Source organism: Acyrthosiphon pisum, chromosome X (genome assembly GCF_005508785.2).
Source record: "Acyrthosiphon pisum isolate AL4f chromosome X, pea_aphid_22Mar2018_4r6ur, whole genome shotgun sequence".
In the NCBI taxonomy this organism is placed as follows: domain Eukaryota; kingdom Metazoa; phylum Arthropoda; class Insecta; order Hemiptera; family Aphididae; genus Acyrthosiphon; species Acyrthosiphon pisum.
In genome coordinates, this window is record NC_042493.1 from 36,946,293 (window position 1) to 36,963,012 (window position 16,720).

General features: G+C 29.1%; 1 protein-coding gene across 2 annotated transcripts in view; it reads right to left on the reverse strand.

Annotated features, from left to right (window-relative positions):
* The window catches only part of LOC100573032, a 62,556-nt gene that overhangs the window by 13,090 nt on the left and 32,746 nt on the right, over positions 1-16,720 (reverse strand). For both annotated transcript variants that reach the window (XM_029486037.1, XM_016809565.2), the window contains exons 18-29: positions 8,569-8,830; positions 7,775-8,503; positions 7,531-7,712; positions 5,430-5,612; positions 5,127-5,331; positions 4,301-4,520; positions 4,147-4,240; positions 3,847-4,047; positions 1,776-2,104; positions 1,530-1,711; positions 565-799; positions 317-506 (exon numbers count right to left, since the gene is read on the reverse strand). In XM_029486037.1, the coding sequence (XP_029341897.1) occupies positions 317-506; positions 565-799; positions 1,530-1,711; positions 1,776-2,104; positions 3,847-4,047; positions 4,147-4,240; positions 4,301-4,520; positions 5,127-5,331; positions 5,430-5,612; positions 7,531-7,712; positions 7,775-8,503; positions 8,569-8,830 (3,012 nt within the window). The remainder of the gene's footprint in view (positions 1-316; positions 507-564; positions 800-1,529; positions 1,712-1,775; positions 2,105-3,846; positions 4,048-4,146; positions 4,241-4,300; positions 4,521-5,126; positions 5,332-5,429; positions 5,613-7,530; positions 7,713-7,774; positions 8,504-8,568; positions 8,831-16,720) is intronic.

Genomic DNA, 16,720 nt, shown 5'->3' on the forward strand with positions numbered 1-16,720 from the left:
AGCTATTTAGCTTTAGTTCTTTAAATTGTTGAGGTATAAAAATAAACCACCCGCGAAAACTAATTTAAACTTAACCTGTATATGAATCAAATTTTAAAAATTTAGGTTCACCTTTGAATTTTAATAATACTAAATTTCCCCTTTATTGGTTATTGAAAGAAATAACAAACATACAATTTGTCTAGATCTTACAATACAAAATTATTTTCATAATGAATGATTTTTTTAGTTTCAATATATTATAGTGATATTTACTGGCATGTATAATTTGGAAAACTCTGTATATATGTATGATAATAAACAATATTAGACTAACATTTACATCTTCCGAGTATTTGCGTGAAAAATTTGATTGGTTGGAAAATATTGTGGATGTAATTGTTGTTGAAGTGGCAGATGAGCATCTTGACATAGTGTCATCGTCGTCAGAATCATATTGTAATGAATATATTACAATATTGTTATTTTTTTGTTCTAGCTGCTGTTGACACGAATTTTCATAGATTCTAAAAAGCATGCCATATTATAAACTTAAATTAATTAATAATATTTTAAAAAAATTACCTTAAATAAAACACAGAACCAGACGACTCTTTGTAGACGAACATATTTCGACGATTTCGAACAGAAAACCCTTCAAGCATAGTATGTAAAACTTGTATACCGAGTAAACCCATAGCTGTTGCTCTTTGAAGCCTAGGATGTAGTGAAAATCTAGTAGACCATACAACTGGGCACTTAAATTGGCCAAGGGTAAAATGGTTGATAACTTTTTTTCCTTCACCAATACCATTTTCATCTATAAAAATAAGAAAATTAAAAGATTACATGTTATCATAATTGTAGAGCATCTTGGAGGCTAAAGATAATTAATTAAGTAGTAACTAACTGTATAAATATATCCTCTATTCAGGTAATATTTTAAAACATAGTAACTTATAATTATTAAACATACAATTAATAATAGATATTACAACAAGCCACATTGTATGTTATTTATTAAAAACAAAAATTGATAATTTGAATAAATGTGTTGTATACAATTTATAACTTTTTTTAAATTGTAACAATTTAGATGCTCATAACTTATATAAAAATTAAAATATTATAAAATAGCCAACGTAGGTGTGTAGGTAAAGTTTTTAACTTAAAGTTTGATAATAGGTAAATTCACTTTAAGTGGATGTCAGCGCACTTTTTGTTTTCTCTCTCTGGTCCACGCGCAACATAGACAAAACACATTTACGCAGAAGAGATTTTTTTCAAAAATGATTTTGCATCAATGTGTTTTGTCTATGTTTCGCGTAGACCAAGAGAGAGAAAATAAATAGTTCATTGACATCCTCTTAATATTAAAAGTTATAACACAAAGTTGATTCTGAAAAACATAAATTTGCTAAATTTAATCATTAACTTTTTACAAAAACAAGTTTATTATTTTTAATTATTATTATAATTTGAATATAAAATTATGTATCAGCAAGTAGAGGTTATACTGTTTTGTTATTATTTATGATAAATAACGATACCAGCATCATCTGAATGATCATGATCTTCAATAATAGGTTCCAATAATGGATCACAAGTCTTTGTTTCATATAAACGACACAATAAAATAGTTTGATTAACAACAGTCGCTGCTTGATGTACATTTTGTTTTACAATTTCCATTATTGCAGAATATTTTCCTTGCACATTTAATTCAGAAAACCTAAGTAATATTAAAGTGCGTGAGAGTTCAGATAATATTCAGATAAATTAGGATATTGATTTACCTGCAATGGAAGTATACATTTACTAGTAATGTGTTGACTGCATTGTTATTATCAGATTTGTATTCTTTTTGACATTGTAGATCCTGCTGTATTTTTAGTATGATCCAAAAATTTGGTAATATTGGTTTAGAGTGATCGATATCAGTTAAAAACCCATCTGAACCAGGACTGTTTTCAAGATCATCACTATTGCTTTCAAAAACTGTACTATCAGGACTAGGATGCAGATTTTTTTCCACGACATAAAATGTATCTTTTGTAGACTGTTCAAGTGTATAACAGTCATGACCATTATCATTATCTAATATAATATCCAATTGTTCAAGTTTCTATAACAAATAAGTGTTAATTGTAGAAATTACATAAATTATGAATCGTATACAGTTTTATAGTAATATACAACATTTTTTTGTTAATTCTACAATCAAAAAGTAGCACAACGTAGCATCAAAACCTAGCACATTACTTGATATTTTTCACTTAGAAATTAATCCTAAATATGTATTAACAAGTTCACCGCTGCTACCAATCATGGGTCGGTGTTGTTTGTAGGGTCCATCAGCTAGCCAACCCGTGAACGTCACTAGTGTATATTGAAAATTTGTTTAAAAATAATTTGGCTATAGAGGCACCGCTTTATTATTTATCACGGCCATACAAAAAGAAAATTCTTTGCAGTTGATTTCTGTTTCCTGTTTTTTTTCATTTACTTTTATTGTCTCGCGTATGTTATCAGCAGATATGCAGTTTGTGGCACAATAATAGAAATATACATATGGCGGTCAAAGTGTTAATAAGTAACCATTAATAATTGTAATATCTAGTGGGAATTATGTAATTTTTACATATTGTTTATTTCTATGGTAATAAACAAAGCGTTACGTAAAAACAGTTAAAAATATCTCTACCAACCCAAAAACATATTTATGTTAAAAAAAAAATTTTGATTAAATGCAGGTAACCTGAGCAAACATTTTTTTTCTTATAATGGTAGTGCAATATTTATAATTATTAAAATGTATACTTTGTGTGATTAGATTATATCCAGATATGATTATTATTATCTAGAATTCAGATTTTTTTCATTGATATGTTATAAATTATAATTTAAATTTTACAGTCAAAATATTATTTTTATTAGCTTACAGTTTTTACTGATAGCTTACAGATTTATATACATTAAATATCGAATAATGTGAATAGTATATTCTGATATTTACCTGTAATATATTGTTTCCATACAAATAAAATATTATGTATAAAACTATGCGTTTGATTTAACCACGGTCCATTATTAATATATTATACAAAGTGAAAAGGACGCTACACATATTATATTGGTTGTTTCTGTCTCACAAGTGCTTAACATAACAAATATACGCTCAGCAGATCACGTTTAGCTCTGTTAGTTTAAAAACTAGAGTGAATTGACCTATTATGAAACTTGATAGTAAGAACATTATCTGTGTTTGTATGTGGGTTTTTTAGCATAATTCAGTTTATAATCGAGTTATTTGCATTTTTAATATACACTATATTATATACGCATAATATGCTATATAATTTAGCTATTGTAAAAAATCCACATATAAACGCAGATAATGTTCTTACCATTAAGTTTCATAATAGGTCAATTCACTCTTATTTTTAAACTAACAGAGCTAAAAGTGATCTGCTAAGCGTAAATTTGCTATGTTGTGCAGTTGTAAGACGGAGATAACAAATGGATGTGTAGCTTCTCTTAAAGCCTAGGTAAAATACCTTTCAATAATTTTTTAACAAATATTAGAAAATAATATCATAAGTGAATATTTTATAATACTAACAATCAACTTGAATTTTTAATTTATAGGCACTATTTTGCAATTAGTACCGAGTGATTGATTAAAATATTCATTTTAAATAGATGAATTGTATTTATCAACTGAAGTTTGATAAAATAAATAGTTTAATAATAGTATAGTATAAATGGAAATTTTAACATATTTTTGAGGTGGTAGTTTTGTATGGTAGAACATTCATTAAAATTTAATTTACAATAATGAGTAATAACTATTAGGATGTTAAATACCTGTAAAAAAAGTGATACACTATTGTTTTTAGAAGGACGTGATGAAGGTACTACAAAATGAACAGGTATTTGTTGGTAATCATTTGATGGAGATTTTGGCGAATTTGAGACATGTTCGATGATCTTTTCTAATGAATTGGTTGTGACAGTTGGATATTGTAAAAGACCAGCTGCCATTTCATCACGCATACACCATTCCACCTAATACAAAAAAAAAAAGATACAATAATATTATATTTCAGAATAAAAAAGTTTTAATAATTATTTAAGTACTATGTAAGATTGATACATTATGATTACCTCAGCTAAGAATTCTGCTAATCCTTGAGCATGTCGAAGTGGTAGTGAAGCACTCAAATGAACGAACGAGTTTTCATGATCAATTGTCTGTTTTCTATAAATAAAATATAATTAAAAAAAAAAAAAATTGAATAGTTTTTAAGGTTGTACTAACGATGATTGTTGTGTTGTAGATTTATTATTTATTGAAAAATGTAATTGTTCTGAACTATTCATCGTAGTATATCTATCTATTTCATCATCATCATCATCGTCGTCATCATCATAAACATTAATTGGTAACATTAAACAATACACATCTAGTGATACTTTTAAGTTACTGAAATCCATATTTTTTGAAGTTTCGTTATCATTGTCTTGATTCAATAGTTCAACTATGGACAAATATATACATATAAGTATATTGAATATGAGAGTTGTATATATTTAAGAGAACAAAAACATAAATGTCTATAAAGGAAACTTGGAAATCACATAATCATTAATCCATATTAATGATAATCAAATAAGGTGTTTTCATTTTCATTTTTTTTTTTTTTTTCGGTCAATTAAGGTTACACAATTTTTAAATTGAAACACCTGACCCCACCACAAAAAAATTTAAGTTTATTATGCCATTTCCAAATGTGAACATAGCAAATTTTTGTTCAGCAGCTATAATTTTGTATAGTAAGCTTTAATAATAGAGTGAATTGATCTATTATCAAAATGATAGGTAAGAGTATTATCTGTGTTATATGATATTTTAATTTTTAAGCAAGTCATGAGTATGTAAAGTATTAAGATTTAAAAATTCTCATAGTCGCTTGAAAATTAAAATATTATAAGAATCCCATAAGAAAACACTCATATTGTTCTTATTCACTCAACTATTTAAGCTTACTAAACAAAACTTAAACGGCTTAGCACAAATTTGCTAACATGTGGATCAGACATTCTCTTAAGTATATTAACTTGTAGTTTATACTCTAAATACTTACGAATACAAGTAGGTAAGGAACGAACAGACTGACTTTTTGTAACAGTATTTGTTTTAATAGTGCAAACTAAATGTACAAATAAAGGAAATATATCTTCTTCATCTAATTCATGTGTATCAAAATCTGTTTTATGATCAGTTTCTCCTAATAAAATATTAGTAAGATATTTTTGTCTTCTGCTGTTATTACTGTACTCGTCACAGTCCTAAGAAAAATGATAAATGAATCAAACAAAATATTAATCAGAACAGTAAACATTCACATCATACCATAACAATAATCAAACACGAAAAAATAACTCACTAAATCATCAATTAAGTCATAGAAATAATAATCTTGATGGTTGGCTACGGGTTTCAGCATGTGGCGATCTAATGTGGCTGAAAATTTTGAGTGTATCATATCATGGTGCGATTTTAATGTTGTATTATCAGCAGGGCAAATAGAACAGGTATCAGCATTTTTCTTGAAATGATCACATACAACCTTAAACACATAACAGTCGGTAGATCAAAAAATTATTATTATGTTAATCTTAATTCAAATTACATTTTTAAATTAATGATTACTTGATTAAATTTTGTTAATGTAAACAAAATACAATTTAGGATAATAATATGTTAAATGTTAATAAATGCAACTAACATTAATATTAATTGTTTCTTTATACAAATTCTCAAAAGTACTATTAATAAGTTATATGTCAATTTACATTACCAAGTGCATCAATTAATATTTGATTTGCCTTTATATATTATTATTAGCACCAACAACAAAATATTTATTAATAAAACTATACTTTGTTATAATTATTTTTCAAACACAAAAATAGTTGTGAATAAATTCATGATATAGATAAAGAACTTGATCAAATAAGACAAGAGTAAAGGTTACATACATGTTATGATGAACAGTTATGAGAATATTTTTTCCACCATGATGAGATAATATTTTATTATTGTTGTAGATTTCAAAGCAATAATAAATCATCACATTTTAAAAGCTTAAACAAAATTGTTTGTCAAAGTGATTTAGATCTTTAAAAACCAATAATTGAATATAATAGATATAACTTAATAAATAAAATAAAAATGTTAATTTTCTTTCAACTTCAAATCTATACTTGATACCTAGACCTTATACTAATAGACGGTACGTGGTTGTAGTTCCGGCGTCCAAGCGTGACGGCGCTAATCAAGGTAGTGCAACGTACACCGCACATGCGCACTAGATGATACAATACTCTGTATATTACTGTATATAATATATATATATCACTGTAATGCAAATCACACCACTCACCCGCACCCCGCCTAGATGTTCCGTCTATTAGTATAAGGTCTAGATACCACAAATTAAGATATACAGAATAAGAAATGAACTAGTGATAAGTGAAACATTGATAAGACCCTTCCGTTCCGTATCTTGTATATCTTAATTCGTGCTTGATACTCATATAGTATATAGACAGAACATTTTAATATGTATAACAATAATCTATAGGTCCAAAATTATGTTTATAAAAATAAAAACAAATATTTTTATATAAAAAAAAAAATTCTGTTTCTGTACTCTATTCAAGTTAAGAACCGTACTCTGTTATGACCAACTCCTCACATGGATTTCTTACACTGCTAATGAGTGTGATAAACATGTGTTGCCTGACTGCTGTCCAAAAAAATTTGGTAGCCGTCAAGTACTTTTCTTAACTATTCTTAACTTGACTATGGTATAGAAAAGGTCCCCAAACTGTGCTACATAAAAGTGAGTCGTGTTAAATTTTGAAATATTTATATATACAGAGTGTCCCGCAAGGATTCACCCATTGCTATATCTCCTGAGATAATAAATAAATCATAAATCTGTTTTTTTTATTAGACTCACAGAGACAAGGACTACACATATTTTATTTTATTTTTTGGTAACAAAGTTAGAAAAAATTATTTTATAGTTTATTTTTGTGAAAATTTTGATTTTTCAACATTTTATTTTCATTAATCTCATGATTTTTAATTTTTTTTGTAGTTTATAGGTAAATTGGCAAAATACTGGTTTTTGTCTGGGCGGCGAGTTCCCTCTACGGCTGATGGGTATATCCTCACGAGACACCCTTTATATTATGTATAAATACAAGTATAAATTCAAATAAATATGACACAGTTTTTTCATTGATGTTTGAATTTAGTTTGATCATTGGTTATTATCCTCGATAATTATAATTGTACCAGACTAAAAGTTATCACAAGGATAGTGATCAATAATCAAACAAAAAAGATCATTAGTATGTAAAGAGTCACCAGAATTTAAACATTTTCCGAAATGTGTCGTGTAATGTAAAGTATGGGAATCTCTGGTGTATAGCAGTACAGTATACTTCAATATTTCAGAATCCATTTTATTTTACCTTAATGTAATCAGTGATGTCAAATGAAATTAGACGATGCTGACATCTATCAACAGCACGTTGAATATCCATGTACCGAACATTCAATCCCAGATGTAAAGCTTGAAATACTGTTGTCACTAAGCTGCGATCATAGATAACTCGAATTTTATATAAATATTTTTCCAAGAACATTGGGTCAACTGAAACAAATGTATTATTTTTAAAAATAGATCAATCCTAAAAATAATAAATAATAAGTTACCGGGTGGATCATCATAAATAATTTGTTCTCTATTAGAAATTATATTTTTTTCCTCTACATATTCATCATTATCTGTCTCAGTACTACTACAGGAACTACTTTCTTCCAAATAGTCACCAGTTAATGAATGGTCAAATGAACTACTGTCAGACATGAGAACATTTTCTACATCTTCTTGTCGACAGTCATAAACATCAATAAACATATGTGTTGGGTAATCTTGTCCATCAGTACCAATATCACTTAAACAACTGTTATGTTTAATTTCAGTCGTAGAAAAATTTTGTTTAAGCCTGACTTGGGCCCAAGACATATCTTCAGAGTCTTTATAATATGGCTTTGATCCTACAGACATGGTTCGGTAGTAAGGTGTAGAATTTTCTTGGGACTGTGCACTCAATAATGATTGTCCTGTTCCTCTTTTAGTGTAATGCCACGTATTAGCCCTTGAACGACCAAATGGTGGAAGATTATCCTCAGATAAGTTATCTGAAATATTACATTTTTCTTCTATAAGTGATGGACCAACGGTTAAAATTAAACGGGTATCATTAACGCGTTTAATAAAACATTGGCCAATTTCTTGATCATTCACAGTCTGATTCATATCTACTGATATATCCGAGTCGTTGACATCAAATGATCGATTATTGTATGTCCGTAAACGTGAGTAAAATGAACGTTCCAATATGTAATTCAATTTTTTTTCATCTCTAGCACTATTTAATTCTATATAAAAATTTTATAATTAAACATGATTAAAAAATTAATTTCAAATGGAAAAATATTCTTACCAGTATCATCATGATCTGCAGTGAAAAGACTAAATGTTAATGAAGAATGATGTCTACATTTAGGTAGTAAATTTACTAGATTAAATGTGAAAGGTAATTTATATATACGACCAGCATCAATAATAACTGTTTTACTCTGTCTTCGCTTCTTATTTATATCTATATCTGGATTATAAACTAAAATATTTTGATTCATGCACATATGTTGCATATGTTGAAATGTAAATAACGAGCCAATACAATCGGAGTCCACTTGCCACAACTAATAATTAAAATATAAAATAAATAATTAATATAATAATATAATATATAATAATTTAATACATTTATTTTTCATCATAATATATAACAATAAACAATAATCAATTTTATGTGGATATATATATTTTTAATAACTATAAGAATTCATATTTTGATTGGTATCAACTAAGTAATTTAACCAATTTTAATTGAAATAGGTACAAGATCATTGATTAAAATAAAACATTAATATTCAATTATGGCTGTATTATTTTTAATTATAGAACTGGTATGTCAATTTCTTTGTTTTGTTTTTTTCTTTAGCAGTTTAAAGTATTATTCATAGATTTTTCTAGTTAATAATTTTTTTCACACAATGTACTCTACGGCAATGGGTTTTTTAAGGACATAAATCTCTGTTATTTTGTTTGTTAATCCCTGCCATAGGATAACCGGTTTTGACAGGGTGACTTGAGGTGATGCACATATTTGATTTGTTCTCTCACTGGACAGAAGGTCCATACTTGTAATTTTCAATTGATTATTATCAAATATTATATTACCAATATCAACATGAAATAACTAATAAAATATTATACAATTTTAGGGATAAGTATATCATTTTGAATTATATTAGTACAAAAATCAATGGGCAATGGGCATGATAGCTAATAATAATACTAATATTACCCATAATAGTTTAACTTATAACTAATATAACTATATATATATTATAGATAATTTGATTTATAATATGTTTCAATGATTGACATAAGTACCAAAATGAAATAAGAAAGAATAAAGAGTATCAAATAAAAGCAACAAAATTTCAGGTACCCAGGTGCTTTATGTAAGCCATTAAAACTGTATTGTTCGAAAAGGTCAAACTTATGATTTTAATCAAAAAATATATTATAAGTTTAAAATATTTATATAAATTAATATTATTTCTAATTGTAATATAAATTGTATACAAACCTACAACATGGCATATTTGTGTTCAACAGAACCATTTTTGTGTAATAACCTTAAATAATACAGTAACTATTATCAAACTTTGGTAAGAATGTTATGTTTTATTAAAGGAGTTTTTTACATCGAAATTTTTAAGCAAATTATGAGTTTGTTAAAATTGCAATTTAAAAATGCTTACTCCTAACTTGCTTAAAGCTTAAGGAAACACAGATCATATTTTTATTTTTGAGTTTGATTATAGGTAATTTCACTGAATTATTAATGGTTATTATACAAAATTGGAACTGCTGAACACACATTTTCTATGTTGTTCATTTGTAAAACAGAGACAAATCATATGAGGCCAAGCTTTACTTTTTATTATACATTTTATTTATTCGAGATTTGTAGTATTAGTAATAAATTATAAAAAATGTGTACACATTGATGTATTAAAATATGATTTTTTTTATTTTTATATTGTAAAATATTAGTACAAATGATTTGTTCTTTTTTTCATATATTTGGCGCTTGTGTCATATTTTAGGTATTATTTTATATTGGCACAAATAATATATAATATATTTATATATTTGGAGCACATAACATAATATATTTATGACTGGTTTCACTAATTTTATAAACCAATTATATTGATAATGAAAAAAAAAATATTCTTAAATGATTTGAGGCTCCTTGCCATTTTGTTCTGCCCATCTAAACCATTAATGTTTATTAATAAAATACTATTTGTTAACAATTCACGATTCATACATAAAAAAAGGTGGGTAAGTGGATGTCGCTCTGCTGTACAGTAGTTAGAAGTGGGTCACTGTATAATGGACAGTATTAAATTTAAATTCAATGATATAATATCACTGTATAAGAAAAACGATTCTGAGCGGAGACGGTATATCAGTCTATGTATTAGACATATATATACTTATCTATGGTATTAAAAAAAAATTGACCTATAATAGGTACCTATAATAAATTCCAAATTAATCATATCATAATATCTATTAGGTACTTATAAGTTATAACGCGTTATACATCAACAAAAAACCGTGATACTATCATAGATATATAATAGTATACTTTAGAAGTTTCAAGTACCCACGAATAATATTATACTATCACAAAAAAATAACAAAAATAGTTATTCTACCTTTTTTAAAATGTAATTTCGTCAAAATATTAAATTAAAATGACTATAAAAATAAACTGTGCTTATGTATTTTTTAGATGTTTTCGTAAGAGAATTAACTACTTACGTGAAATCTTGTTTTAAGTTTTTAATCTTTAGATATAAAAGTTGAACATTTTATGAATTTTTAACTACAAAATAATTATTCAATTTTAAATTTCATACATTTTGTCAAAATTCGAACTTTAGAAAAAATAATTGTGATTATGGATTTTTCATTTTTTTCATCTGCTATTGAAACAATATACTAGGAGCATTCTATTAAATTTTCAAGCTTTTTTAATAAACATATAAAATTTTATCGATATTTATAGAAAAAAAAACTAAAGAAAATGGAAACTGAAAATGTCCGTAAAGAGCTCAAAATAAGTCAAAATATTTGGAAAATGTTATGGTGTATATAAAATGCTAACATTCAGTCAAAATTTCATGTACCTATGGTCATTTTTATAAGAGTTAAACCAAAAACCAAAATCGATATTTTCGAAAACAGATTTTGTATAAAAATTCCCGTTTTTCCCTAATTTTTCTTTTGTTTTTCACGTTGCTTTTGAAAACTACTGGATAATTTTCATTTTTGACCTCTCAAAGTACCAACTAGATTCACTTTCCTATCAGAAAAGATACTGTTGAAGAAAACCCAAGCACTTTTACTATCCTAAAAGTTGATGACAGACACAAAAAAAATTTAAAAATTAAAAAAAAACACACATCATTGTAAAATCAATACATTCATCGTTCCACTCAGAATATATAATTTCAGACTCATTAGAGTTTACAGAGAATCAGATGATTTCAGCAGGCTTTCACCAGAAGGATGAACAAACAACAGTCGATTACAGAAATGTTATGGTTCTACGTGACAGGAATACACTTGAGAAGCCGATCAGGTATAATGTGTCATCATTCATAGCTAATTGCGACCAGCCACTGAATCGTGATGAAGCGATTGCTGGCCCACATAAAAACGAATGGGAGAACGCTATGCACGACGAAATAACGTCATTACACGAAAACAACACCTAGTCACTAGTTAATTTGCCTCAGGGCAAGGTTGCATTACGTAATGCATGGGTATTCAAAACCAAAAATCAAAGTGACGGTAATATCGATCAATTTAAGGCCAGATTGTTCATCAAGGTTGTTCACAGAAGTACGGTATAGATTACCGTGAAACATTTTCGCCAGATACGAATCAATAAGGCGATATTCGCAGTAGCAGCTGTGAAAAAATTAATAATACGACAATTCGACATAAAGACAGCTGTTCTGTACAGAGAACTACAGGAAGAAATATACATGGTACAACCACCAGGTTACGAAGATGGATCGAATAAAGTATGTAAGCTTCAGCGAAGTTTGTATTGCTTAAAACAAAGTCCAAGATGTTGGAATATACGCTTTAAGAACTTTTTAAATGCATTTGCTTTACAATATACTGAAGCGGATGCATGTGTATTGAAAGCTGATAACAGCCAAATTATTCTTGCAATATTTGTTGACGATGGTAATCGTGGCAGATAATGAAAATATAATAGAGAAACTTTTAACGAACTTGGAAAAGGAGTTTGAGGTTAAAAAGGGAAATTTAAAATATTTTCTAGGTATGCAGGTAAACATAATGGAAAATGGGTCATTATTTGTACATCAGACAAATTATGTAAGTATAGTTTAGTTAATAAATTTAATACGCTGCACGCCAAGGAACTTTAAATTCCGATAGACAAATCACATACAATGGAACAAGAAGAACGTACTGAGATATTGAGTGAAGATATTCCTTATAGGCAGGCAGTAGGTAGCTTACTGATCTTATCACAGGTAACAAGACCAGATATAGCATATGCAGTAAACTTTGCTAGTCGTTACTTAGCAAAACCAACTAAAGCTCATTGGAACTTGATAAAACGGATTATACGATATGTTAAATGAACATTTAATTATGGCTTGTATTTTAATAATAATACACAATTGTTATTAGAAATATTTAGCGATGCAGATTACGCAGATGACGTTCAGACACGACGTTCAACGTCAGAATATCTATTCAGATATGGGTTTAGCATAATAAATTTCATGGACATCGCTAAGACAACATTGCGTTTCATTATCATCGAAAGAGGCTGAATATATATCGGCCAGTGAAGCTGTCAAAGGGATCATGTAGATTACGTGGCTGATAATAAGCTTATAAACAACAGGTGATAAACAACATTATACATTGATAATCAAAGTGCTGTACGTTTAGTTAAGAATCCGGAGTTTCATAAGAGGAAAAAACACATAGACGTGCGATACCATTTCATACGGGAGAAATATGAATATGGACAATTTCAACTACAATACATTGGGATAGAGGACCAGATTGCGGACATCCTACCCAAGCCTTTGGTAAAGAAACGATTCGAGAAACTACGGTCAGCCATAGGAGTGACTACAATTAAAGAAATTATTAATTGAGGGAGGGTATTGAAATATATAATTAATATTAGTATTCAAACCATGTAAACACACGTGCGTGTACAATGTCAGTTTCTAATAGATACATATGCAGTTACGATATAGCTTGGCCACACTTTAATTATCGATTTCTATATTGTATACGGATAAAGGATGACCTCAACTATGAATATATATAGGGCTTTTGAAGTATGTAATACTCACTTGCACAGGCACCGTCGTACAGTGCGTATACAGTGTGTGTGTACTGTCACGTTAAATTGTCCAGTTGTACGTTATTATATATTATACTTATACATAGTCATATTGTCGTGTTATTATTCATTTATTTTAATACTAAAGTCATTAGTCCGCCAAGCTTCACTTTCAACAATTGTGTCTCATAAGTCATAATTTATATCATCATCATCCCCAAATTTTTCTTTACCTACTCAATGAGTAATATTATAGCTATGAACCCGTTTAGTTGACAAACCGTCAACCAACATTGGGTATGACAATTTTCTATTACTATTATTGTTCAGATACACCTATACACTTTTTATATAATTTTGACTACTTAATTTTTTTAAACTATACAAAATCAACTAACATTTTAAAGTAAATCTTACTATTATTAACATTTCAACATATCTTTCGATAGATTTAAAATCGGTCTATATAAACGAATATTTTAATATTAAAAGCATTACTATAATTTGATTATTCTGTGTTTAAAATTATACGGTAGGGCCATAGTTTAATATTAATATACTAATATTAAGCACAAATTATTATACTAACTATTTTTTTATTTTAGGAAAAATAGCGATGAGTACGTATATAGCTGTATATATTTAATTTTGTGTAAAATGTATAAATAACCATTGAGTGAGTACAAATTCTTTAAAGTATATGCTTTAAATAATCTTTGGAGTATATAATATGAATTCGATCGTTTAAATTTATTAAATTAAAATAAAATAACACTAAAAACTAAGTAAATCACCCAATATTCTGATTCGTTATTATAAAGAATACAAATAATAAGTAATTATCTTTAAAGTCTACAATTTGGATTAATAAAAATCAAAAATTGGGTAAGTGGGTGTCCCTCTGCTGTAAAGTAGGTTACAAGTAACTAGGTCACTGCAATGGATGGTGTTAAATTTGAATTCAATGATATGACATTAAATATTTTAAACTATAAAATAATTATTATATTTTGAATTTTATACATTTTGTCAAAGTTCGAACTTTAAATGCTTATAAAAAAGTTGTGACTGTTACGTCCCAACTGACGTCGATACATACACCAACGCAGAGATGAACACTTGATGTATTATGTTATATTTGAGTGTTTATTAACAGGTACAAAATTACAATATTATAAATATATGACAGTGAGTGGTGTTACAACCTGCCTCTAAGTGTCTTATGTGTCCCTAAACCGTCTAACGATTAGTTCAACCCATACTGTATAACCGTCTGACGAGCTCTTGTCATGGGCTCGTATATATATGATCGGGTCCTTTGGAGTGGGTGGTCGTTGTAGTGGCTAAATCCGGTCATGAGACAGAGTCCGGGTCTCGAACTTGGTATGCTGGACGACTCGTATCCTTCGTATGAGTGTTGACTTTCCCGAGGAATCCACCGTATGATCCACTGATTTAAATAATGTTTTTTACAAGGTTTTAAGTTGCGGAGTTCCACCGGAAAATGGTCCTTTTCCTCGGGCGGCCTGTCGGCGAAATAGAGATTGCGGGGTTAGCGCGTTCTAGTGAACGTTGGGAGCAACCGGTTTTCGTGTTCCGCTGGAATAATATATAATCGCTGCGCGAGAGCGTGTCGCAGTAGTAGGTACATATTTGATAATGACTCGTAGCGAGAGTGCGCCACATAATTGGGGCGTTCGATTTTGTCTCGTTACATTGTCCCCTTTTTTATTTTATTTTTCTTTTCGTTATACGTCGAGTATTTGAGGCATAAGAAAAAGAAAATAAAAACATAATTCAGTAGTCATTATCAATATCGGTAGTTGGGTAGTTTTTCATTTTATTGCTGGTGTTGCTTTCTGCGGTTTTTTGTCTGTTTGTTTTTTCATGGTATACAAAGTTTCTTTAGCTGTGTGTTGGAGATGTTCCCAAACTCTTTGGTGAATTCTCGTAGTGTGAGTACATCTTTTTTTAAGTTGGTTATAAGATCCATTACTGTTCTTGAATATTTTCGTGATCATGCCTGGGATCGGATCTGACCCGGGACTGCTGTGATGACTGCTATCAGAGTCTAACTCACTTAGGGACGATGTTCCTAGCTCCAAAACTTCGGTATCGATGTATTCCATGTCTTCACTGTCGGTGACGATGGTTTCTGGCGAGGAGGTTACGTTCGGTTCTTCAGTGTCTTTTTGCTTTATTGAGGTGTCCTTGTTTCTACATATCTCTTCTGGCATTGTTGTTACTATATCTTTGGGTTCGGTGTTGATTGGCTCTGGTGGATATGATCTTACGAGTTTAACGGATTCAGGTAGTGTCCATATGGGTTCTAGGGTGTGTTGGGTTCGTTTTGCGGCTTCTTCCCTGTAGAATTGAGCAATTTGCTTCTTTTGATTACGCGTGAGGTACTTGTCAATGTGAGTGAGTTCAATTTTATTGATTGATTGTTGGATTCTGTTTAATGGGATTTGTACGTATAAGTTCATTGTGACTTCGTTTTTCTCTTTGGCCTATGGGGGGAGAATGTTAGTTGGATTTTTATTTACATATTTATTAGTTAAATTTACAAACATAAAGGTTAGTCACATTTTTTTTTTTTTTTTTTTTTTATTAATATTTATTTACATGCATAGAGAATCATTTGAGTTCGTTCATATCACTGACTAGGGCTGGAGGATTTACTTCATGGTACTGTTTCACATTTTGATAGTTGTAGGTTCGGCGCTTTCCAGATGTATCTTGTACGGTAACAGTGTTGTTTTGATGTACTTCACATATCTGGTATGGTCCATGATATAGGAGGAAAAGTTTATGAGTTTCCCGATCTTCCGCAGATGACAACCTGTGTTCCTTTACTAGGACTTTCATTCCAATAGTATATTTTGGGAATATCTTTCCCCGGTCTTTGTACTCGTTTCGTTTTTGTGACCTCTTCTTGGTTCTTTTTATAACGATTTGTACGACATCTGGGGTAGGATCAGTGATCGTGTATTGCGGAAACTTTACTAGTTGAGTTATGGACAGTGGTTGTGTTCTTTTCCGAACATGATAAATTGAGGGGTGAATCCCGAATGGTGGTGGGTGGGGGTTGTTGATC